The following is a 25941-nucleotide window of genomic DNA, read 5'->3' as shown; positions in this document are numbered from 1 at the left end:
TACTTACTTCTTATACAGTGTGTCCGTCAAGTCATGGTGCACTTTTGACCGGTCACAGGAAACGATAGAACAAAAAATGATAGAAATGTGAAATCTGCACCAAATAAAAGGGAAACCCTCCCAGTTTCTGTTATGATGACATAACGCCGTGTATACAGCGGAGCAGCTCACGGCCATGCCAGTCGAGATGTAGATGGTTCAAAGGAAAGTTCAGTGTGTTTTGTGGCTCGCTGAATTCGAATCCGTGACCAAAGTGCAACGTGAATATTGGCGCGTTTATAAAGAAGCGCCACCACATAGGAATAACATTACTCAGTGGGATAAGCAGTTGAAGGAAACTGGCAGTTTGGTGGAGAAACCCCGTTCTGGTAGGCCATCAGTCAGTGATGAGTCTGTAGAGGCTATACAGGATAGCTACCTAAGGAGCCCTAAAAAATATGTGCGTGAGCCCACATCGAACTGCACTGAATAGGTATGAAACTGGGAGACTTTTCCTTTTATTTGATGCAATTTCACATTTCTATTGTCTTTTGCTGCTTTCCTATGACCGGTCAAAAGTGCACCATGACTTTACGGACACACTGTACTTCAAAGTCAAAAATACCGAGGCACGCTAAACCAATTTCTATCTTCGGTAAGGTGATGTGATTATTACCTTTCAATCCTTCAATAAAAGTGTCCCAAACACAAGGACTGTTAGTGTAACTAAGCTTGATACTCTCCTTTGCTCTCTTCAAGTCCAGGAGAAAAAAGTACTTCTTTAGGAACTGACAAGCCAGAATCTCAGGATAGCAGTGTTGCAAAGTGTGGTCCAAATGTCCACTTGTGCTTTCAATCTCAGAATTCAGGACAGTCAATTCCAAACACAATGTTGTCAATTCAGCCAGGTCCTTCCAGAGACCATTTGCTATGCTGCATGGAGAACATACTCGGAAAAGGTCATTCAAGGGCTCCTTCAGACTATCTACAGAGTCCCGTGCCATTTGGTCAACAGTTTCTTCAATGCTTAAAGAGTCCCTTTCTTCTTTTTCATCATTTTTATCTACTATTCCATTTTTTGACTCTTCAATTAATAGCACATCCCCGTTCAATGTCATGGATGAGTTGCCAGAGTCTGAAATGACTGAAAAATCTTTCATGGCAAATGTTTTTTCTAACTGTGGAAGCCACTCCTGTAAAACCGTTCTCAGAGACTTGGGTTCAAATAAAACCAGTGGGTCCTCCAGCTTGGTCCTATACAAGACAGACAAATAAAAAATTTGTTTCAGGTGTTATTTTAAAACAAATTTTTCATGCTAAAAAACCTAAGAAACACAATATACTTATCTATTTTGTTTCTACTCTTTAACAATTAGCTTGGCAACATGATGATACATAGAACATTAACTGTATACTAATTCTTTAATCTCAATTCCAAATAAGACTACCTCTGCCCCACATCATCTCAGGACCACTAGTGATGATCTCAAAGTCATCCCATTCACCATAAACCTTCCTCATTCATACTCACATTGCTTCCGCTGTTGCTATTGTGAGCTCTTGGAGTACATCTTCTCCTGGAGGTTGACTAGTTACTTCTTTTTTTTCTCTAGAAAGGTGTGAAAAGAGTGAGAGGGGATTACAGCTTCCTTAGACAAGAATTTATAATTGCTTACTAAGGAGTAAGTATTGTACTTAATGTTACATGAGATAAACAAATGAATGTACAAAATGGTCAATGGCCTTAAGATGAGTAAGCTCAAGTCAGAAAAAAAGGCAAACAACTAAGGGCTGTCTTAAATGCCACTGCAATATCTGTCTGGTTTTCCTTTATAAATATATGGATTCACTAAGTTATTCTAAGAATAACACACCTTCTAGTTCATATGACTGTCCAGATACACCAGGTCAATGGGTCTCTCTCAATTCCTGAATAAGTATGGAGCTTGTCCACTTTTAATGCTCAGATCCCCTGAACTGTGAGACAAGAACAGACTAGATGGACAAGGCACTTCACTCTGTACCTCCACAAGGACTACTGCACTGACATATCACAAGGAGGTACACAGCAAGTCATCAACAGAATGCTCTCATCTTATAGGCCAGAGAATATTAGTGACTTACCCAAAGTCACACATTACTCAGAAGCAGAGCCAGTACAAGGCCTATATCCTTGGTCATGGTACCCTTAATTTAATACTCCTTCTCTAATATCCAAAAAGTTTTAAGAGATCTGGAGGGGAGGAGGTTGTGCAGGAGATAGATGGAAGAGATGGTAAATTAAAGCTCTGTCTTAACAGATTTGCCCTGGGTAGAAGTATGTTTCCAGTACTTCATTTGTGGTACTCACAATTTTCATGAGCTACATAAACAATCAACAATAAACAGGGTAATAGCTGTGCCTTTTCCAACAGGACACAGCCTATGGCTTTTTCCAAACTGACAGATGACTCTTCTAGCATTTACACAGATTTATATGCGAGAGCTTACTCCGTGTCTTCCTCGCTTGGGCTGGTGACTAGACTCACATCTTCTTCACATAACTGTTCATCACCCAAGGGTTCTGGTCTCACTTTCAGATCAGGGCTTGTATGAAGGGTGCCAATTTTCTCAGTAGTTTTACGCACAAAGCTAGAAACACTGGAAGTCAAATGCCAAAAGACCAGCATGAAAAATGAATCTCATTACTGACAAAAAGGAAAATTCAGTATCTAGTTCTCTATGTTCCTATCAGTCCCAGAAAAGCAACTTGGATTTTACAAAAAGACTCTGTTTACAGTTATTTCCCTAATCAAGTACATATTTCACATAAGGTCCATATAAAATTTACTTAAGGACTCACTTCATTTACTAAACTGCCTTGAGTAAGTGCTAAAATCAAGGTGCTTTAATTCTAGTTTGTCTGTGATATTTCTGACAGCTTTGGCAAAGGAGGCCACGTGACCACCTACCCAACCTGGCCAGAGAATTAACAAAACTGTTCATGAAACTCAGGTGCCAACTAGTCACACCATATTTTTCTTAATAAGTAAAATGTATACCCAGTAAGACAGACAAGCAGTAACCCTTTGTGTAGTGAGTTTTTTTCATGTTTGCTGACTTCTGGGAGTGAGTTTTTCAAAAAATGAAATTAGTTCCAGTTACAGTTTTATTAACTTCAAATCATGTTTGTTTGATAACCAATTTATGGAAATAAGAAGAACATACATTTGCCTTTTTTTAATGTTGCCTTATACATTTTTAAAATAAAAATTTTTGTACAATCGTACCGTGGATGGTTAGGAGGCATGAGGACGTACATGAACATTCGTACTACTCAAAGGGTTAAGTTACTGTACAAAGTCTTCTCTCTCAAACTCAAATGACAACCCTGGTCCCATGCAGTTGCTAGAAAGACTTCTAAAGTTTCCAACTCAGAGCCCAAACTGCGAAAGAATCAAGAAATGACTAATGATATATGGAAACTGTTCCTATGAAGGATGAGAAAAAAAAAATCAGATTTTTAAACTTTTGCTGCCTGTAGTTTAAAAAACCACATCTATAGGCCCTGGCCAGTTGGCTCAGTGGTAGAGCGTCGGCCTGGCGTGCAGGAGTCCCGGGTTCGATTCCCGGCCAGGGCACACAGGAGAAGCACCCATCTGCTTCTCCACCCCTCCCCCTCTCCTTCCTCTCTGTCTCTCTCTTCCCCTCCCGCAGCCAAGGATGGCTCTGTGGCCTCTGCCTCAGGCGCTAGAATGGCTCTGATTGAGGCAGAGCGAAGCCCCAGATGGGCAGAGCATCGCCCCTGGTGGGCATGCCAGGTGGATCCCGGTTGGGCGCATGCGGGAGTCTGTCTGACTGCCTCCCCGTTTCCAACTTAAGAAAAAAATACAAAAAAACAAACAAACAAAAAAACCCCACATCTATAACAACTCAGTTATCCAGCTACTCAAAGATGGAAGCTAAATTCCCTAAGAGGGAAATGAGAAGTTAACAGCTCCCTATAACACGTGATATGAGAAATAACCCAGAGACATTCTTTTTTCTTATTTAAAATGTCTTTCTATTCTCAGCACACAAGTACGAAAGGTGACACACGGAGTAAAACCAGAACGGGATTAAATGCCAAGACGGATCAGTTTACCTTTCCTTGACCGCCTGAAGAGACACAAGGGGAGATGGAGAGCGAAATGGTAATGGAATGCCGAAGGGGAGGAAAGTTTCATTCTTATCTGTCTCAAACGTCACTGGACCATGAGAAACATTGTCTGATGAATGAAATCAGGGGAAAGAAACAAAGTCTAATCACGTGGGGTTTCTTTAATCTTTAAAGAAATTCTGAAATAAATAAACCAAAGGAAATGAAGAATTCAATACCAAAATCACACTGACCCAGATACAAATGAGCAGAACACAGGTTTACAAGATGGCATGGGATGGTCCACATATAAACACTCAGGCATGTACCTTCATTTTCCTACTAACCCTGAATCCCCATAAGTCAAAAGGAAGTTTAGAGTCTTTATTAATCTCCTCTCAACAGTTCGGTCCCAGGAATGCTCAAACATCAAGAAGTATAGGCAATGGCCCCAAAACTGTAGTAACTTTTTCATTCCTGATGGAAAATAATTTGGTTAGTCAGAATAAAACTGTCCCTCTCCTTTGGTTAATGATTTCCTTCCTTATCCGTTCCAGCATTTTGATGCATGATTAAAACTAGGTACTTTACCAATGAGCCTAATCATAAGGGGGGGAAAAATAACTAAACACAAATCTACTCTTCTACTGGTGAGCAGATCTCTAAGTCTGGATGGAAAGTCCATCAACAGAATAAAAATTATTAACACCTTAGAGAAAACTCTGTGCATGAGATAATCTCGGCAAATGAGTCACAGAAAGTAAGTGCTTCACATCTGCAATCAATAAAAGACAGTCATCACCTTCATTTCCGTGTGAGCTGCAACACTGATCTGGCTGGTCCTCTTCTTGATGTGCGATGAATTCTTTCAGTCTCTCGTCTTCTGAGAGGGTCTGGCTGTGGAGGGAACATGTGTCTTCATCTGACTGACTGCCTCTTCGACTGCTAATGATACGGTAAATACCACAGTCCAAGATGCTGAAACTTTCCTAAAAATAAAAAGAATTCCAAAACAATCAAAAGTAAAACTTTCCTTTAGAACATAAAACAGCTTTTTAAGAGAAAAATCAACAGTAAAAGCAGGTCAAGAATAACAATTATGGTTTATTACGACAAAGCGGTGAACAAAGTGTAGGCTCCTGGCAGCTGGGTCACTCTCATTTGCTAGTGGCATCATGCTGCCCTGTTTCTGCAGCTTGTCTACACAAAGCCTCAGTGAGAATGGGGACTGAATGAGACGATCCTCAGCTGCACTGAGACTCAAATAGCATCAAGAAACTAAAATCACAAGCTGTAAAACCATAAGCATCTTAGAAGAAACCATAGGCAGTAAGCTCTCTGACATCTCTCACGGAAATATATTTGCTGATTTCTCTCCACGGGCAAGTGAAATAAAAGACAGGATAAACAAATGGGATTATATCAAACTAAAAAGCTTTTGCACAGCTAAAGACAGTAAGAACAGAATAAAAAGACAAACTACACAATGGGAGAACATATTTGACAATACGTCTGATAAGGGGTTAATAACCAAAATTTATAAAGAACTTGTAAAATTCAATACCAGGAAGACAAACAATCCAATCAAAAAATGGGCAAAAGAAATGAATAGATAATTCTCCAAAGAGGACATACAGATGGCCAATAGGCATATGAAAAAATGCTCAACATCACTAATCATTAAAGAAATGCAAATTAAAACCACAATGAGATAACACCTCACACCAGCCAGAATGGCGTTCATCAACAAAACAACACAGAATAAGTGCTGGCGAGGATGTGGAGAAAAGGGAACCCTCCTGCACTGCTGGTGGGAATGCAGACTGGTGCAGTCACTGTGGAAAACAGTATGGAGATTCCTCAAAAAATTAAAAATCGAACTGCCTTTTGACCCAGCTATACCACTGTTAGGAATATACCCCAAGAACACCATAGCACTGTTTGAAAAGAACAAATGCACCCCTATGTTTATGGCAGCATTATTCACAATAGCGAAGATCTGGAAACAACCCAAGTGACCGTTAGTGGACAAGTGGATTAAAAAGCTTTGGTACATATATACTATGGAATACTACTCAGCCATAAGAAATGATGACATTGGATCATTTACAACAACATGGATGGACCTTGATAACATTATACTGAGCGAAATTAAGTAAATCAGAAAAAACTAAGAACTATATGATTCCATACATAGGTAGGACATAAAAATGAGACTCAGAGACATGGACAAGAGTGTGTTGGTTACAGGGGCGGGGGGAGGAGAGGGAGGGGGTTGGGGAAGGGGAGGGGGGCACAAAGAAAACCAGTTAGAAGGTGACAGAAGACAAATGAACTTTGGGTGATGGGAATGCAGCATAATCAAATGTCAAAATAACCTAGAGATGTTTTCTCTGAACATATGTACCCTGATTTATCAATGTCATCCCATTAAAAATTTAAAAAAATAAATAAATAAAATACTCAAAATTTTAAAAAAAAAGAATCTAAAATCACATATTGGGAACAACTTGTACTGGAGGCTCTATAAGGTGCATTTGCAAACAAAATGTAATTAAAAAAGGCTCCAAGACAAACCTAAATGTAGGCTTCATGTGGCTGTCCAAGAGCTGAAAAAAAGAACCCTGGTGACCCCTCACAAAAAAGTCTACCATATGGAAAGGGAGAGAAGCATTGGGCTCCTAGACATGAGTACAACCTAAGGTAGAAAATATTACTGTATCAAAAAACCTTTTTAAAAGTGAGAATACCTACATGTGATGAAATAGAGCTTCTTCTACTGCTACAAGCTGAATCCAAAGGTTCAAATTTTAAGATCAAGTCTTCCAGTTGAGAAATCAAATCATTATAGGTTGTGAGGTCCAGCTGAGATTTCAAATGCTCCAACTTATCCACAGTCAAAGATTTTCTTCCCTAATGAAAGGACAAATAGAAACCCAATAGAATAGCCTACTTTGTAACTAAATCTATATTCAAATGGCCAATACACTGAAAGGGGGTCTAACAGAAGATATAAAGCCTCAGAAGTGCTTTAAAAATGCTTCACAGCTAGTGAAAGACAATGAGAATCACCTCAGGAATTAATCATTTATTTAGGAGTAACCGTATGCAGTCATGCCCCTTAAAACAAGGTCTGAAATTCAAATAAAGTTTGTGGGTAAACTTGATTTTTTTTAAAATAGAAAAGTACACCCTTGGCCCTGGCCGTTTGGCTCAGTGGTGGAGCGTCGGCCTAGCGTGTGGAGGACCCGGGTTCGATTCCCGGCCAGGGCACACAGGAGAAGCGCCCATTTGCTTCTCCACCCCTCCGCCGTGCTTTCCTCTCTGTCTCTCTCTTCCCCTCCCGCAGCCAAGGCTCCATTGGAGCAAAGATGGCCCGGGCGCTGGGGATGGCTCTGTGGCCTCTGCCTCAGGCACTAGAGTGGCTCTGGTCGCAACATGGCGACGCCCAGGATGGGCAGAGCATCGCCCCCTGGTGGGCAGAGCGTAGCCCCTGGTGGGCGTGCCAGGTAGGATCCCGGTCGGGCGCACGCGGGAGTCTGTCTGACTGTCTCTCCGTTTCCAGCTTCAGAAAAATGAAAAAAAAAAAAAAAGAAAAAAAAGAAAAGTACACCCTTGTGCTCGCTTCGGCAGCACATATACTAAAACTGGAAAAGTACACTCTTTTTCTTATCCTCCATCCACCCCTAGATTTATGTCATGCTGCCTTTGGGAATTCATTGCTGCTTTATCTGTCGGTCATACAGCAAGGGCTAACAAGCTAAGCAACTCTGTAACACAATCCTGCACCCTAGAATGGTTTTTAACAACCCACATGACCATGTAAGCACTCTAACTCACTCTGCTGGCAATGACAGAATTTTGAAAAAGACAGCAAGTGCGAGCAGCCAGGTTCCACAGGCCTCTCCTGAGCAGGCGTTCCACACAGCGTTCCACAGATAAGAGGGAAAGATGGGAGATTTTCCCATTCAGGTGCAGACAGAAAAGCTCATTCTTGTAGACAGCCACATCCTGAATATCTATAAAAACCATAGGGGTGAACATGTAGGACATTAACCAAAACTCCTTTTCCATTTCTTCAAGGGTTAAAATTGTTCTAATAAATTCACTTTTTATATAGATTTGGCTTGATTAAATTTCATCTTTTTATATTTACATTTCAATAAAGAAATCATATTTTAGACACTATTTAAAAAAAAAAACAGAATAAAAGTTACAGAGAAAGAAACATCTCTCTCTGATCTTAAATCCTATGTTTAAAACGCTATTTTCACCTGACCTGTCGTGGCACAATGGTTCAAATGTCGACCTGGAATGCTGAGATCACTGGTTCAAAACCCTGGGTTTGCTTGGTCAAGGCACATTTGAGAAGCAATAACTATGAGTTCATGCTTCCCACTCCTCCCCCACTGCCTTTCTCTCCCTCCTCTCTCTAAAATCAATAAATGAAACCTTGAAAAAAAATAAAAAGATTTAAAATGCTATTTCCTATGAAATGAAACTGGGACTTTAAAAGAGGGTATTCTACATCAGAGACCAGACTATAACATTTCTGAGTGTTATAATTTAATGTCAGTGAATGGATTTTAACATAGTATGTAAATCAAGAAACAGTTTATGGAAAAACAGATCATGAAAGTACTTAAATATAGAATAACATGAATGGGCTTTAGAAACTGGTTTTGATATTACTTATACATAGAAACTAAAAAGAGTCTCATAGAAACAGTGGAATCGTGGTCTCTAGGGACTGGGGGTGTAGAAGAATAGAGATATGATGGTCAAAGGATACACACATGCAGCTAGGAAATGAATAAATTCTAGAGGTCTAATGCAAAGCATTGTGATCACAGTCAATAATACTGTGCTATATACTTCAAAATTATCTAAGAGACTAGACCAGGGGTCGGGAACCTTTTTGGCTGAGAGAGCCATGAATGCCACATATTTTAAAATGTAATTCCATGAGAGCCATACAACGACCCATGTATGTTACACATTATTCAATAAAAATTTGGTGTCCCGGAGGACAGCTGTGATTAGCTCCAGCCACCCGCAACCATGAACATGAGCGGTAGGAAATGAATGGATTGTAATACATGAGAATGTTTTATATTTTTAGTTATTATTTTTTTTATTAAAGATTTGTCTGCGAGCCAGGATGCAGTCATCGAAAGAGCCACATCTGCCTCGCGAGCCATAGGTTCCTGACCCCTGGACTGGGACCTTAAATGTTCTCACCACAAAAGGTAATAATCTTTTGCAACATATAAATGTATAAAATCAACACATTCTACAATCCTGAACTTATACAATGTGTATGTCAATTTTAAAAAGTCCAAAAAAATAAAACAAAAAAACCCACTAAATTTTCATGGGACACCCTTAGGGTACTCAATCCACAAGAAATCAATGTTGATTAGATTGGTAAATGATGTCTTCTTTCCTTTTCTGTTTTTACAAAGCAGAAAATGACCCAAAAGTCAGATATACTCCCTGAACAGCAATGCTGAAAAACATCTAGATTTCCTCTATTTCTGGTTTTAACCAAAAGAATACAGAAATTAATTTTCTCTGTCTCAGCCATATACAATGGCTATTGTCCCCACAAAGACTTTTTGAACCCTAACTATTGAGACACAAAATAAGAGTTAAAGCAAGACTTCTAAAAGGAGTACAGATTCAGGATAAGTAGAAGGGGTGAGGGAGGAACACATTCAATCCTTATTTAAAAGTTTAAAGGGCATGAAAAACTAACACAAATTCACAAATGTATGCTTGTGAACTACCTTACAATGTGAAACACCTATGATGTTAACGTTTATTTTATTTTTTTCCTTTGTTGAATTTATTGGTGACACTGGTGTCAAAAATTATACAGCTTATCTCCCTAAGTCCAGTCTCCAACCATCACCATTTTTCCCTCCTATACTCTCCTCCACCTCTCTCCACACCCCCCATGTTGTTTAAAAGAAATGTCACCTTGTTCTATTTTTCTACTTTTTACACTATAAGAGAATCCTCCTACAAGAATTCAATCTTTCACAAGTATGAGATTTAAGTTACATAAAAAGGAAAAATATAATTACCTTTGACTTCACTCCAAAGAAGAACTTGAACATTTTGAGGAATGAAAATATAAATTCCTCTTTCTGTCCAAGTCAACACACAGTGCTCACTGCAAGAGGAAAAGGAAGGAATCAAAAGAATTCTGGTTTGCTCAGATACAGAAGTTTATGATAATTCCCTGAATTCAGATCCTACATCAGCTATCAAAGTAAAATCAGTCTGTATAAAGAAAATACAACAGTGAATCAGCAAATCAAGTCTTAAAACCTCTTTTCTGCCTATAACAACATAGAACTTTAAAAAAAATTGTATACGATGCCAAACTGGTATAAATTCAGATACATATGCTAAATATCTTCTAGAAAAGGAAAAAGCTGGTATTTTTGCTGATGTTTGTTAAAGCTGCTAAACTTCCCACATGGTATGATAGCAGTACATTTAAAACAAAGTCTAAACAAAACACCTCACCACCAATCACTGCTTCAATGAGCCGCTTTTAGGAATAGTAGTATTTAAATCCTTAGTTTAAGCAAGAAAAGGTTGAAAATTCCCACTCAACTATGTGCCGGGAGCTTCACTAAAGACATACTATCATCTCACTCTGTAGTAACTCAAAGATAAATATGCTACCCCTATTTCATTAAAAAAAAAATACTGAAGCACAGAAACATGAAAATGTATGCCCATGGCCACTCATACTTCAGCATGAATGCAAAATACTGAGTCAGAATTTATACCAAGGACCACCTGGTTCCAAAATCTAGGCCCTGGCCAGTGGCTCCGTGGATAAAGCATCAGTCCAGCACATGGATGTCCTGGGTTTGATTCCTGGTCAGGGCACACTGGAGAAGTGACTGTCTGCTTCTCCTCCTCTCCTCTCTCTCTTTCCTTCCCACAGTCAGTGGCTTGATTGGTTTGAGTATGGCACCAGGTGCTGAGGATAGCTCGGTTGGTCCAAGTGCATCAGCCTCAGGCACTAAAAATAGCTTGGTACTTGAGCATCGGCCCCAAACAGGGGTTGCCAGGTAGATCCTGGTCAGGGCACATGCAGGAGTCTGCCTCACTGTCTTCCCTCCTCTCACCTAAAACAAATAAACAGAAACAAACAAACAAACAAAAACCAAAATCCAGACATTTTTCTGTAGGCCTCATAAAATCCATTTCTTCTCTCATTTATCCTCACTAAGCCACCTCATGACCTGGGATCCTGGTTATTCCATTTAACTGCATTCCCAAAATGCCACAGATTCCCTAAGTGCCAAACCCAATAACCCTTCCTTATTTCCCTTCCTGATCCCCAAGCAGGGCCCTACCCTGCTGGCTATTCCTTCCTTCCTGAATCCCACTCCCTGGACTCTGGGACACTGCACTTTCTTGGTCCATCTTCCTTTCCAGTTCCAGCCCTAGTACTCTTCATCTCTGCCTATCTCTTTCTATACTCCTCTGCTCATAGATCTCACTCTCTCAAGGCTGCTACTATTTTTAACATATCACTGGTAATCTCTGCTTCTTGCCCCCCACCAGGGCCCTCTCCAGCTTACGATGTCCTCATTCTAGCCACCTCTCAAGGATCAGCAGAAGCTGTACTCACCTCTGAAATCCTTCTCATATGGCTGACAGCAAGTGCTTTTCGTCCTGCACCCAACCTATCTCTTGTCTGCTCACATGACACTTAATCATGTACTGTGCTGTCATAACTCTTATTTTATTATTGCTGCTAAACTAAACTACATCTCTCCAAAAATAAAAATATACATATATATACATATATTTTACATTTTAAAATATATATACACACATATATTTTAAATATATAAAAAAAATATATATATATATATTTTTTTTTTTGGTGACAGAGGAAGAGAGGAAGAGAGAAAGAGAGAGGAACAGACAGGAAGGGAGAGAGATGAGAAGCATCAATTCTTTGTTCTTCATTGCAGCACCTTAGTTGTTCATATGTGCCTTGACCTGGGGGCTACAGCAGAGTGAGTGACCCCTTGTTCAAGCCAGCGACCATGGGGTCATGTCTATGATCCCACACTCAAGTCAGCGACCTCGGGGTTTCAAACCTGGGTCCTCTGTGTCCCAGTCTGACACTCTATCCACTGCGCCACCGCCTGGTCAGGCCAAAAATATAGTCTTAACAACAGGAACTTTTATTTTTTTAATGCACCCAAAAGTACTAAAAATGGTACCATGTAGCCATGAAACTAAGAATGATAAATTTAACACAAATATTAAACACTATGCCAATATAAAACCAAAATAATCTCTGTCACAAAGATGGAAGACATGGTAAAGAATCCTAGTCCAAAGGAAGTAAAACTGGAAGGTTGCCTTCAGGAGCCAAAGGAAAAAAAAAAAAGAGAGAGGCCAGAGGATCCCTGAGTAAAGAGATAAGAGGATCATGATTTTGATACTGAACTTGATATTCAGCTTGGAAAGGTTCCTAAGGAATAGCAACCTATATTAGATGGAGGGGGTAGGGAACAGATAAGAGCTGACACTTCCTAATTTATATCCTTCAACCCTTTGCCCCTTCACTGATAATAAACAGACTGGGACACAAGCTTAACAGCACTGTGTAGGGAGGAAGTGATACCAGTGTACCCAAAAAGAAACAAAGTATATGTTTGCTCTATTATGGGATTTGTGGGTGTTAACAGTAAAGGATACTACACGACTCAAGCATATAGGTAGGAAATAATAAACAGAAACAAGAGCCCTCCTATTCTTGGTTTCTCAAAAAAAAATCTTTGTTGAATTCTTTAATTTAGCTATTATTTGAGAGCCTTCTAAGTGCCTAGCACTGCACCCATAGTAAAGGAGTGGACAATCTCATGCTGGGATGGCGATCTGTCGTGAGTGAAATAACGGTGATGATGACGGAATGAACAAGGTGTGACAGTACACAGGAATAAGTGCCTACTCTAAGCTGCATTAGGAGGCAGTGGCATTAATTATTGATTATGCTTAGCATAGAGGCAGAGCCAGACATGAAAGGCTTTGTTTGCTTGAGCAGAAACTGTGCGGGAGCTTTAAATAGCTTTAACTCAAAGGAATAATAACTCTACCAGGAGAGCAAAGCAAACTGTGGCCTCACCATTAGAAAACATACTTTTGGGTAAGGGACTTATAAATATTTATTGTCTATATATATACATATATATGCCAGGCACTATACCAAGGACTGAGAATAAAATAGTGAGCAAAACAAAACACCCTCACAGAGTTTACTGTCTAGCAGTAACACAGGCATAAAGAGTGCATTAATATAAAATTTTAAACTGTGATTAAGTGTCATAAAGAGTTTTTAGTATGCTTTACCTAATTATGTGCAAAAAATAGTGGTCTTTCTCCAGTAACTTCAGGATGCATTATGGATTTATGAAAGTGTTATATTGTCTACAACTTCTATGTACTTCAATGTAGTAGTGAGACATATACATATATTAGTTAGAAGCAATTAGTTAACATTTCAAGAGAAGGTAGTTAGCCTTTGAAAAAAATCCAATCAACAGTTTAACCAGCTCTAAATAACATTCTCTGAATCTGCATTAGAGCTCTTACACTAAGGGATATTAGATGGGAAAAAAAGAACAAAGAAAATTTTTTTACAAAAAGTCAAAAGTAAAGGTATATTAGAAATTATTTTCCATTGTTGAAATAAGTAGAGTTCTCACCCCATTAAAATTAATAAAAATTTATTTATTAAAAAAGAAAAAAGAAATAAGTACAGTTCCAGGCACACAGATTGGCTAGAAATCGTGGGCAACCCCCATGCTTGCAGAACAATGTGTAAGAACTGGCAAGCCCAGCGGCTGACCGCCTTTAGTGGCACTGGGCATTGCCACGTAATAGTGCATTTCTGCAATATCGAACCTAACTAGAAGGCCAACTGAACTCTTCTGTTAAACATGGTTGGCTGAATCTACTCAGGCAGATCTTTTATGCAAGGTACCTGTCAGAGTACCTGCAGGACAAAGAGCTGAGGTTTCACCAAGCTTACAAGAACAAATTCTACAACTACTTTTGTCCCTGCCTGCTCAGATACACACATATGTGCAGCAGACTTCAGACTGAGACTTGCTTTTACTGTAACATCCCACAAGGTAGGGGACATTATGAATGAGTACCTACACCTCTTAGCTCTGTCAGAAGTTCTCTGGCAATTATAAAAGTCCAATTAATTTGGGTCAAACAGAAAATGAAGCCTATTTCTATGATCTTTTCATTCCTCTTATGTACAGAACACTTCATGTAACAGTCATATCCTAATTTTCAAAAAATCATTTAGTACAAAAACAATCTTAAAAAGATAACTGCTCCTGAACAAGGAACAAAGAGAAAAACTTAAGTGTTCTTTATTTATATATAAAAAGATCAAATGAAGAAACTTACCTAAGATGCAAGAGTTTGGGGAAAGATAAAGACTGGGAGGACCCAACGGTATGATCATACTGAGGTTCTGACCTAAGAAGTAAAAACCTCTGTTAATGATTTCATCACATCATAAAAGTATGTGTTTCCCTACACAGGAAAATTTTTGCCTCCAAACACACCCAAAAGTCTAACTTCATCTGCTCTTATTCAATCTGCTTTAAATCTCATAAAAAGATACTCATGAAAGACTTTCTGGTTTCTCTGAATCTTTTACTAGAAACCCTGCTTAAGTCTTAAAAAGCATAATAAAATCTTTAACGCATATAGACTATCAGAGACTTCAATGCAACCATCCGGTCTAAGTTCCTTAAATACTCCCTACCAGCCATATAAATCATTACCTTACCTCTGAGTAATCACAGGGAGAGGTGGCGATGAGAGGAGTTTCTTAAACTGATGTGTACTTATAACTTCCCCATCAAAGTTCACTTCCCACATCCTAGAGCCAGGGCGAGCACAATATATTAGGGGTTGCTGGCCTGCAGAACATCTTCCAGGGAAGAAACAAGCTCCATATTCTCCATCTCTTTCCTTGTTTCCAATTTTCCAAAATTTTTCTCTAATACCCAAAAAGGAAGAGAAAGCATGTTTACCTACAAAAAGTCAAAAACAATGGCACTACAAATCAGCATGACCATAGTATAGCCCCACCCCGCCCCTAACATCCTTTTCTATTTATGTTAACAATATACTACTGGACAGAACAGAACAGAAAGATGAAAACAGAGTTCCAGTTCTGATTTGTATGAACTATTTCTGTGACAGCAAGCAAACCACCTCATATTAGTTTATTATCCACAGAATCAGGGGCTCAGAATTAATGAGTCCCTTTCAAATCTAAAAAATGAGTGCTACCAAGCCATTTCAAACACCATAAACCCTAATTGGTTCCCAAATCACCTTGTTCTTTGGCTACTCCATGGAACTAATAATCTACCTCTCCAGCCCTGTCTCCAAGCCACAAACACCCAATAAACTCCACACTTTCTTCAAAATGCTAAGTCCTTCTGAAACTCTGTGTCTTAAAATATTGTTTCCTTATGATTACATGAGATATATAAAAGAGCTTATCCCTGTCTGGGAACATGGATGGTGATGATGATGAAGATGTCTTTTCCTAAAAACTCATTTACTTACTTTTCATGACTTAGCTCCTTCATTCTCCCTCGGAGATTTCTCTGATTCCCATATGCTGAATCACATGCTTCCCATGTTATGTTTTCATAGTGCTTATCATGTTATACTTGGCAATTTTGTCTATTTGAACAAATAATGACTGTCTAAGAGAAAGGCCATCTCTTATTCCTCCTTAGTGGAATCCCCAGTACAGCACCTGGCCCATAGAAAGCACTCAATACAATGTAATGCTCTACACCAGTGGTAGTCAACCACTAGTGGGTGTTCCAGCTTTTATGGTGGGCAGTAGCGGAGCAAGCAAAGTATAAATAAAAAGATAGATTTAACTACAGTAAGTTGTTTTATAAAGATTTATTCTGCCAAACAGTGAAAATCCGACATAAAGTACTTGGTAAGTAATTATTATTATATGCTTTAATTTGCTATAACTCTGCTTTATAAATTTTATAAAGTAAAGTTACTTCCCTACTTTATAAATCACCATTACTGTGGAACCAGTGGGCAGTTAGAAAATTTCACTACTAACAGAGATACAAAAGTGGGTGGTAGGTATAAAAAGGTTGACTACCCCTGCTCTACACACTCAAACTCTTTTATTGAAGACCCTAGCTGAATAATTCACTGGATCAAGCATCCTCCTGGTACATGAAGGTCACGGGTTTGATCCCCAGTCAGGGCACATATGAGAAGCAACCAATGAGTTGCTTCTAACAACTAAACGGAACTCTCTCTCTCCTCCCCCTCCCTCTCTCTCTTGCAAATCAATGGAAAAATCAAACTCTTGTATTGGAGAATGACCTAATATGATCTCTAGTGTGAATGTACTATGTGACCTTAGCTAATTCAATAAATACCCCTGTACTTATTTCCTTCATGAAATATAATATCAGCTGTACTCTAAGAACATGAAAGTACTTTGAAGTGTGCAATATAGAAAGTTGTAATTTCATTACTTATGTTCCTTATTCTAAATGAAATATATTTCTTGCTTATTTTATATCCTCTGTGATTTAACAGGGTGCTAAAGATCCAGAGAGGTAGAATGGATGTTTGCTGAGTGAACAAATATGATCAACTCATTTGTTTGCTTATTAATCTCATTTTGTTTTCAAACAATGTGACAGGCACAAGGCTAAGTACTTTATACACATTATCTTAGTTAATCCTAAAAACTATCTCTACATTCCAGAAGAGGAAACTGATATTTGGCAAGGCTTAAAAAAGTGGCAGAGGCTCTGGTCAGTGGCTCAGCGGATAATGTTGGCCCAGTGTATAGACACCCCAGGTTTGATCCCCAGTCAGGGCACACATGAGAAGCAACCATCTGTTTCTCTTTTCTTCCTTTTCCCCCTTATTTCTCTCTTCCTCTCCCACAGCCAGTGGCTTGATTGGTTTGAGCGTCGGCCCTAGGCACTAAGGATAGCTCAATGGGTCCAAGTTCGCCAGACTCAGGTGCTAAAAACAGCTCAGTACTCAAGCATAAACCCCAGACAGGTTGCCAGGTGGATCCTGGTCAGGGTGCATATGGGAGTCTGTCTCACTATCTCCCCACCTCTCACTTAAAAAAAAAAAGTGGCAGAATCAGAAGTTGGAATCATATTGTCAGGCTCCATTCTCCAATTTCCCTCCACTATACCATAGCTCTATGTTTGTTTCTGTTGTTCTGTTCCTTCCTGGGATCCATCTTATTCATTAACAATACTGACCGGAAGTAGACAGGGCTGGTAGGAGTAGCAAATTTGTATCTATCACTTCTGTCAGTTTTTTAAAAAATGCTGTTTGTTAGGAAGAAATATAGATTGATACAAATTAAAAAAATTTACATAAAGAAGTTTTTAAAATTATGGTACTAACCATATCCCCCAAAGCTGATTCTAGAATACAGAAAGTGAGCATTTCTAAAATGTGTTATTTTAGCAGTGGGTTCTGTTATTCTTGTAACTCTAGCCACACCCCTACAAAATGGGAAAATAATGATTAGCAACTCTATTATAGAGGGAAAAATAAACTTCCACTTATTTATCCCTTAATTATTTTATTTTACTTTATTTTATTTTTGAGAGAAGCAGGGAGAGACAGGAGAGGGCTCCTGTATGTGCCCTGACTGGGAATTGAACTGAAACCTCCACACTCCAGGACGATGCTCCAACCAAGCAAGCTATCCAACCAGGGCTTTATTTTTTATTTATTGACAGATTTTTAGAGAGGGAAAGAGGGGAGAGGGAAAGGAAGCATTCATTTATTGCTCCTCTCAGTTATGCATTCATTGGTTGCTTCCTGTGTGTGCCTTGACCAGGGATAGAACCCACAACCTTGTCGTTTAGGGACAACCCTCTTAACTAATTAAGCTAACTAGCCAGGGCCTTAAATCTTAAATGCTTTTTATATGTATAATTTCATCATATCCTCAAAACAATCCTAGGAAGGTGTTTTAGTTCAGTGTTCTGACCACTTGTTAGAATTTCATCCAAACTTCTGAATTGGGTCATTTGGTAAACTTGAAAACCTACATATGAAAAATAGCTAAGAACTTTTTACCAAACATTTTATCCAATTCTCAAGGGTGGAGTTAATGGCCAAAGGTCCAATATCAAAGTATGTGTTAGATGTAACTGAGGAACTGGAAGGGCACACAATCAAGACAGAAAAGTTCTAAGGCTCTTCACAGCTAGGCCTTAGCTTTCCGATCTAAAAAAATGAAAGGGTAATCTCCAGTTCCATAAGTCTAACTGAACTAGAGTCTAAAATAAGTCAGTATCAAAAGCATCATCCTGGCCCTGGCCGGTTGGCTCGACGGTGGAGCGTCGGCCTGGCGTGCGGGGGATCCGGGTTCGATTCCCGGCCGGGGCACATGGGAGAAGCGCCCATTTGCTTCTCCACCCCCCCCCTCCTTCCTCTCTGTCTCTCTCTTTCCCTCCTGCAGCCAGGGCTCCGTTGGAGCAAAGATGGCCCGGGCGCTGGGGATGGCTCCTTGGCCTCTGCCCCAGGCGCTAGAGTGGCTCTGGTCGCAGCAGAGCGTTGCCCCCTGGTGGGCGGAGCATCGCCCCTGGTGGGCGTGCCAGGTGGATCCCGGTCGGGAGCATGCGGGAGTCTGTCTGGCTGTCTCTCCATTTCCAGCTTCAGAAAAATACAAAAAAAAAAAAAAAAAAGCATCATCCTTCCTACTAATTCCATGTAAACTGACCTTTTGTATCTCAAAGCCTTAGCTGTCAGCTGTCCAGCTAGGTTCTCTGATACCAGACAACTGCCACCTGCTATAACTGGACTCCTCTCCATGTGCCTTTCTCATTCCAAGAAAAAAAGCAAAGTACATCTCTCCCCATCCTTTTCTCTATCATCCCTGACAGTCAGCACACGTTTCTTCAATCCTTTTGAAATCAAGTTTCCTCCTTTCTTGAATAGCAGTCTCCTGAGATACATGAACCCCTGGAAATAAAGGTTTTTCAAGCCTGGATAATTCTAATGGAATCAATTTTCAAACCTTGATTTTCTATATGTACAACTTCTTAAAATGATCTGAGAAACCTACCTACTTAACTAGTGTGACACTGAAGGCTGTCGTTCTCAGTGTAGTGCCAGTTTAACAACTTGATCTCCCACAACTCCCGGACTCAGCCAGATAGAGAGGTTCTAAAGTATTTCGTTCTCACTTTTCCCCCAAAGGGCTGTTCCTTCCAGCTAGAATACCACTCTTCTGCACCTCGTCCTCCAAACTCCACCTAACAAAAATCTTTATCAAAATTACTGAAGCTAGCTAGTGGATTCACGGGGGTCCCTAACACAATTCCCTGTTCTTTTGTGTATGTTCAAAATCCTCCCAAAAATATTTTTAAAATATGGAAGGTCCTAAGGAACATGGGATGGAGGGAGCTAGTGAAAACTTCCCTGCAGTGAGAACGGCATGGCTGAGGAGTCTCAGCACGCTGAGACACAATTTTCACATCAAGCTGCTCCCTACTCAGTTCTGGTATTTCAGTTACCGCTAATATTCTCCTTTGCCATCCAGTGGACCTTTGGCTCTATCCTTGAGATTTTGGTAGAATTTATCTGTCAGCTAAATTCTTAATTACACTTCACCTGATTTTATCCTTTAGTAAAATTCCATTAAATACACAACAAATTCCATTCCAGAGGACTTCCTGATTCCGCATTCAGGCAGGGCTTTGTTTGGCCTTCCTTCATGGTACTTAGACCATGCTTCATGCAGAGTTAATAGAATATTTGTCTTCACCACCCACTGGACTGTCTCAAAATACTCTTTCCTGTATTCTCTAACATCAGCTTGCACACGACTAGCTCCTTATCATTATCTGTATAATGATCTGTATAATTAAATTGAAGGGTTTGGGCTAGAAGACTTCTAAGTCCCTTCCAGTCCTAAAATTCTGGATAGTTTATGACCCACACTTGGTCAATATACCTCTCAGTGTCACACAAGAAGGATCGAGTGAGTGAAGATATAAGTAGTCTTCCATCCAAATAATCTAACTGGACAACACTGGAGTCAACTGTTGTTATTGTCTGAATGGGAAACATCACAAAGGTAGCAGCTGCCTAAAAGGGACATGACAGAGAAATGAATTTATTTGTTACATATACACATAATCTCTTCTTTGCCTTTTAAATGAAAATACCATGGATAGCAAAAAAATAAAAAACTTTTAATGGGCCAAAATTTCATTTGCCTGGTGGGATATGAAAGTTATATGAAATAATTTTGTACACAACTGCAGAAGAGAATTAAAGCTCTGTAGACAATACTTCTCCACTTGGAGGAAAGACAAATTAGGGCTATACTGTGTGTTGGGTTCCAATTTTATTTTGGATCAAAAATATAAGAAATCAAGTGATAACTATGATAAGTCATCATGACCAAACCAGAAGAATATTTGGATATGTTAATTAAAATAAAGCAATTTAGCCAATGGCAGTTAGATCTTCCTCTTTTCTGCCAGGATCCTACACGGAAATAAGTCAATGAAAGACAAGTCCCCCACTTCCAATATAATAACCTTTGGAAGAGAGAGACAGTGCAAAGGTGGCGTAATGACAGACTGGAGCATTCTGGTAGGGTAACCTGAGACTCACCCCCTACTCCAACAGTAACTAGAATGGGAAACCTGGGATCCTGCACAGCTGAGCACAATCCAGGAGGTGCCTTTAAGATTCCATTCACAATAAGTTACATATTTCCCAGAGAAAATATACCTAGATCCATGAATTTCTTCTACCCTTAGAAAAGGAGCCTGGGCAATAGGTGTCATTTCTGTTTGGCATTTTAGTCACACAACTTATAAATGGGCATCTTTCTTCATAGCCTAAAGAATGCTTTAAGTTAGCCATGTAGGTCAATTATGGAGTACTATAATAGACAAAGTGCAAATTACTGAAGTTAGCTCACAGAAGCCATTCTGCAACAGTATCAACATAAGCAGGCTCCCCTATGTACCACATACAAACAAGTCTCCTCAAAATCAATACTCTGGTCTCTAGACCAGTCCGCCATGAAATTCGGTAGATGAAAATTCTGTCCTTTATTTGAAATTCTGTGAAACATCTTTCATCTCACCCATACCCAAAGAACTGGACTGGTTCTCACCTTTGCTTGTTTAGAGGTGTTGAGTTTGATGGCTGAAACTTTTCCCATATGATCGCCTACAAAAACTCTAAGAACCGCTGTATCCCAACAGAGAGCTGTAACTTTACGGCCTTTGTGTTCTGAAGACACATAAATTCGTTCTGGCTTTCCACGACGCTCTTGATTTAATTCCCAAACAACTACCAGACCTTGACTGCAAGAATTGAGTCACAGAAGCAAATTTTTGGCAATGGTGAAAATAGTACAATTTAATAGCATCACAGTATCAAATACATTAAATATAAGGTCTACCGGAAAGTTCTGTCCATTTTTGGAATGAAACAAAATACAAATTTTTCTTACCGTCAATAAACTTTATTAAATAATATAATTGCCATTACTATTAATGATTTCTTGCCAGCGTGAGGGCAATTTGTATATCCCATTTTTGAAAAATGTTTTATCTTTTGATGCGAAAAACTGAACCAGTGTTTGTTTGATATCTTCATTTTTGAATTTTTTGCCCTTCAAAAAACTTTGTAAGAACAAAAACAAGTGATAGTTGGAGGGTGCGAAGTCCGGGGAATATGGTGGATATGACAGACATGCTTCTGCAGCATTTCTTCCTTGTTGAAATTCGTAAAAATACAGTGGCGTAAATGAACTTTATCAGTAGCCATGGGTACACTATGGCTTCACACATAAGACTAACGTGAATCAACTTTGTTTTAGTTAATTTGCTACGTCAGTATGTATACATTAAGTGATAAAAATAGAGAGGCACACATGCGCCAAATAAACATGTGATTACATGTCAAAACCTGTGATAGAAACAGACAGAACTTTCCAGCAGACCTTATATATATGTAAACTTACTCTGCAGAAAAGAGGAAATAGAAAGCTAAGGTATCCATTTCCTTGTATTAGTCTACCAATCCAGTATAATGGAACTTAGATGTTCTAAAATATCTCTTTTAAGGACACTGAAATGTCTCATGTTAGTATTTTCCACAAACACTAGGGGAACTGAATGTCCATGCTGGTTTGCTGGAGACGGAGAGGTTTCCCAGGACCCAGGACTTTTCAGTGCTAAAAACTGACAGTCCTAAGCAAATTGGGACGGTTGATCATCCTAATAAACACACATCTACATTTGTTCATTTAAAATGCATTTGGACAAGATCAGATATTTTCTGGGGGGTTTTGTTTGTTTTTTAAGAGAAAGGGGGTATAAGTAGTGGGAAGCATCAACTCGTAGTAGTTGCTTCTTGAATGTGCCTTGACCAGACAAGCCCGGGGTTTCGAACCAGCAACATCAATATTCCAGGTTGACGCTTTATCCACTGCGCCACCACAGGCCAGACAAGATCTGATAGTTTTTGTTGTTGTTGTTGTTTTTAATAAATAAATTTTTATTAATTTTTAATGGGGTGACATCAATAAATCAGGGTACATATGTTCAAAGAAAACATGTCCAGGTTACCTTGTCAAGATCAGATAGTTTTAAAACAGTTTCTCACCTGGTAGCTACAGCAACATAATCATCATCATGTAAACAACAGGCAACTTGAGAAATTGAACCTTCCTAGAAAACAAGAGGAAAATTTTAGGCAGCTTCTCAAAAATAGTCATTTTTTTACTTTCAAATCTCAAATTTAACATTTTTCTTTTACTTTAAATTATTATTTATTATGGAGAAATTGGCATTTATGAAAGATACTCTGAATAGCATATGACAGGGCTACCCTTAATCTTACCCTGTGTGAAAGAAAGAGCCTGTGCTTCCAGCCTTCTTTTTGAATGAGGTTGAGACCTCCTCCTGAACTGCCCAAAGCCAACCATTTCCGAGACACAGCTATGCTCGTGCACTAAAAACAAGTAAACAACAGACAAGCATGAGATCACCACAGTCATTTTTAATCAGATAAATTACCCACTGAGGTTCTGTGTACCAGGTTCCCCCCACACACACCCTGCCCAGCTGGACACCACATAATGGCACTCATGCTCTCATTCTAGTATACTGATAAATACAGAAGAACATTTGGATTTAAATTGTTCACTGAATCTCAAAATGGCTGAACAGGCTCAATTATATAAATGAGTAATCTTCCCTTGGCAAAAGCCCATTACTAAACCATTCTTCTTTTGTGTAATTTAGCCTGGTCATACCAATCCTGACCACAATGATGGAGGATCAAGTAAGTCTCCCAGGCATAAAGCAATCACTTTAGTCATTTGCTTATTTAAATTATTTCTTATTTGTTGGGTGATGGGTATGCAACATAATTGGATGACAAGATAGCCTGGACATGTTTTCTTTGAATATGTGTACCCTGATTTATTGATGTCACCCCATTAAAATTAATAAAAATGTATTTATTAAAAAAAATTATTTCTTGGCCCTGGCCGGTTGGCTCAGCGGTAGAGCGTCGGCCTGGCGTGCGGGGGACCAGGGTTCGAATCCCGGCCAGGGCACATGGGAGAAGCGCCCATTTGCTTCTCTACCCCCCCCCCTCCTCTCTGTCTCTCTTCCCCTCCCGCAGCCAAGGCTCCACTGGAGCAAAGATGGCCCGGGCGCTGGGGATGGCTCCTTGGCCTCTGCCCCAGGCGCTAGAGTGGCTCTGATTGCGGCAGAGCGACGCCCCGGAGGGGCAGAGCATCGCCCCCTGGTGGGCAGAGCTTCGCCCCTGGTGAGCCTGCCGGGTGGATCCCAGTTGGGCGCATGCGGGAGTCTGTCTGACTGTCTCTCCCCATTTCTGGCTTCAGAAGAATGCAGAAAAAAAAAAAAGTTATTTCTTATTTGTATAATCAGCAGAAAATATCCAAAGCTTTTAGAGCAAGTAAGACTGCAAAGGACACAGATGAAGGTCAATGTACTGTGTCTCTACACTCTCAATCTGATGATTCCTCTCCTTATCCACCAGAGAAAGCAGTGGCCATGCAGCCCTGTGGTTAAAAGTACTGGTTGGCTGACATTCACAACCCTCTTCAACCTTACTGTTTTCCACCATAGACGCTAGAAAACCTAAGCATTTATTTACCTAGTTTCTCTTGCAGTTGTGGGGAGCCATGTGGCTTAAATTTATCTAATAAAACTAAGATGGAGAGGCTTCTTAGAAAGCTCTGTCTTCCCAGATAAAAGGCAAAGTCTAAAAAAAAGAAAGCCTTTACCTTTGGCCCCCTTTTCCTTGCATGAGATACTAATGAACACATCAAGATCGGAGACAAGATACTTGTAACTATCACTAAAAACTAACATATGGCCTGAACTGTGGTGGCCCAATGTATAAAGCGTTGACCTGGAACGCTGAGGTCGCCAGTTTGAAACCCTGCACTTGTCTGGTCAAGACACATATGGGAGTTGATGCTTTCTGCTCCTGCCCCCTCCTTCCCTCCTTCCCTCCCTCCTTCCTTCCCTCCCTCCCTCCCTCCCTCCCTCCTTCCCTCCCTCCCTCCCTCCTTCCTTCCTTCCCTCCCTCCCTCCCTCCTCCCTCCCTCCCTTTCTTTCTTCCTTCCTTTCTTTTTCTTTCTTTCTCTCTCTCTCTCTCTTTCTTTCTCTCCTCTCTAAAATGAATAAAAAAATAAAAGTAAAAAAAAAAAAGAATAACTTTAAGAAAAACCCTAACATATGGATGATGGCAAAACAGAAAGATGGAGAGCCTGGGTCCTCAGAAATATCACTGGGCTACAACACTAAACCCTGGAACACTAACCCCCAACAAGGTCAGTAACACCTTTAATGCTTAAGCCATCACTGGCAAGGTATTCTGTAACTTGCAGCTAAAAAAAAAAAAATGTCTGGTATCGACTCTCATAATTACTGCTCATATTACTCTGCCTATTACTTATTATTCTCCCTTTGCTCAAAAGCAAAAATGGTACTTCGGGTCAGAGCAAAAGCAGAAAAATAAAATTATTTGGAAATTGGTTATGAGATGTGTTCTTCACCATGTCATCCCTGAGTTTATTAAACACACATACACAAACCCAAACTTTGGATTTGAGGGAGGAACATAGAGATAATAACTTTTGCCACAGAGCTAATAACTTCTGTTCTGTCCCCTAAAATGGAGTGTTCATCAAACTCCTTGCTTTGGAGTGAGCTTAGTTTAAGAGCAGAGGTTCATGTTGCTCAAAACTCATCTATACTATCTTATTTTTAATCAAATACATTACTTTCTGAGAGAAAACAGAAATATTACTAAGAGGAGAAAAAACTCAGCAATCAATATCATGGTTTCCAATAATGGGAAAGAATTCAAATGACAGCTAAAAGATAAATCAAGAAAAAGCTATGCATATGCTACATCTATATTAGGCATTACTAGCACAGGTCAGGTACTAGCCAAATTTTCACAAAACATACAGAACTAGAGGGCAGGGGACACATGTAACAGGAGCACTCAAATGTATGAATATGAATGTAAATATAAATATGAAACCAATACAAGCACCAAGAAATTCACTTTTAGCTTAACCAGTGGTGGTGCATGGATAAAGTGCCTACCTGGAATGCTGAGGTCACTGGTTTGAAACCCCAGGCTTGCCCGGTCAAGGCACACACAGGAAGCAACTACTACGAGTTGATGCTTCCCACATCTCTTCTCCCTCTCCC

General features: G+C 39.6%; 1 protein-coding gene across 2 annotated transcripts in view; it reads right to left on the bottom strand.

Moving 5' to 3' along the window:
- The window catches only part of HPS5 (HPS5 biogenesis of lysosomal organelles complex 2 subunit 2), a 46787-nt gene that overhangs the window by 15491 nt on the left and 5355 nt on the right, over positions 1 to 25941 (bottom strand). For both annotated transcript variants that reach the window (XR_010748954.1, XM_066364825.1), the window contains exons 3-16: positions 23081 to 23191; positions 22844 to 22908; positions 21345 to 21537; positions 20166 to 20299; positions 14955 to 15167; positions 14567 to 14638; positions 10186 to 10274; positions 7937 to 8115; positions 6851 to 7009; positions 4899 to 5085; positions 4103 to 4226; positions 2470 to 2619; positions 1511 to 1588; positions 656 to 1233 (exon numbers count right to left, since the gene is read on the bottom strand). Coding sequence is in view for 1 of the 2 variants with exons in the window: in XM_066364825.1 (XP_066220922.1) it covers positions 656 to 1233; positions 1511 to 1588; positions 2470 to 2619; positions 4103 to 4226; positions 4899 to 5085; positions 6851 to 7009; positions 7937 to 8115; positions 10186 to 10274; positions 14567 to 14638; positions 14955 to 15167; positions 20166 to 20299; positions 21345 to 21537; positions 22844 to 22908; positions 23081 to 23191 (2332 nt within the window). In the remaining variant the exon portion in view is untranslated. The remainder of the gene's footprint in view (positions 1 to 655; positions 1234 to 1510; positions 1589 to 2469; positions 2620 to 4102; positions 4227 to 4898; positions 5086 to 6850; positions 7010 to 7936; positions 8116 to 10185; positions 10275 to 14566; positions 14639 to 14954; positions 15168 to 20165; positions 20300 to 21344; positions 21538 to 22843; positions 22909 to 23080; positions 23192 to 25941) is intronic.

Source organism: Saccopteryx leptura, chromosome 1 (assembly GCF_036850995.1).
Source record: "Saccopteryx leptura isolate mSacLep1 chromosome 1, mSacLep1_pri_phased_curated, whole genome shotgun sequence".
NCBI lineage: Eukaryota > Metazoa > Chordata > Mammalia > Chiroptera > Emballonuridae > Saccopteryx > Saccopteryx leptura.
This window is presented reverse-complemented; position numbering and strand designations above follow the sequence as displayed.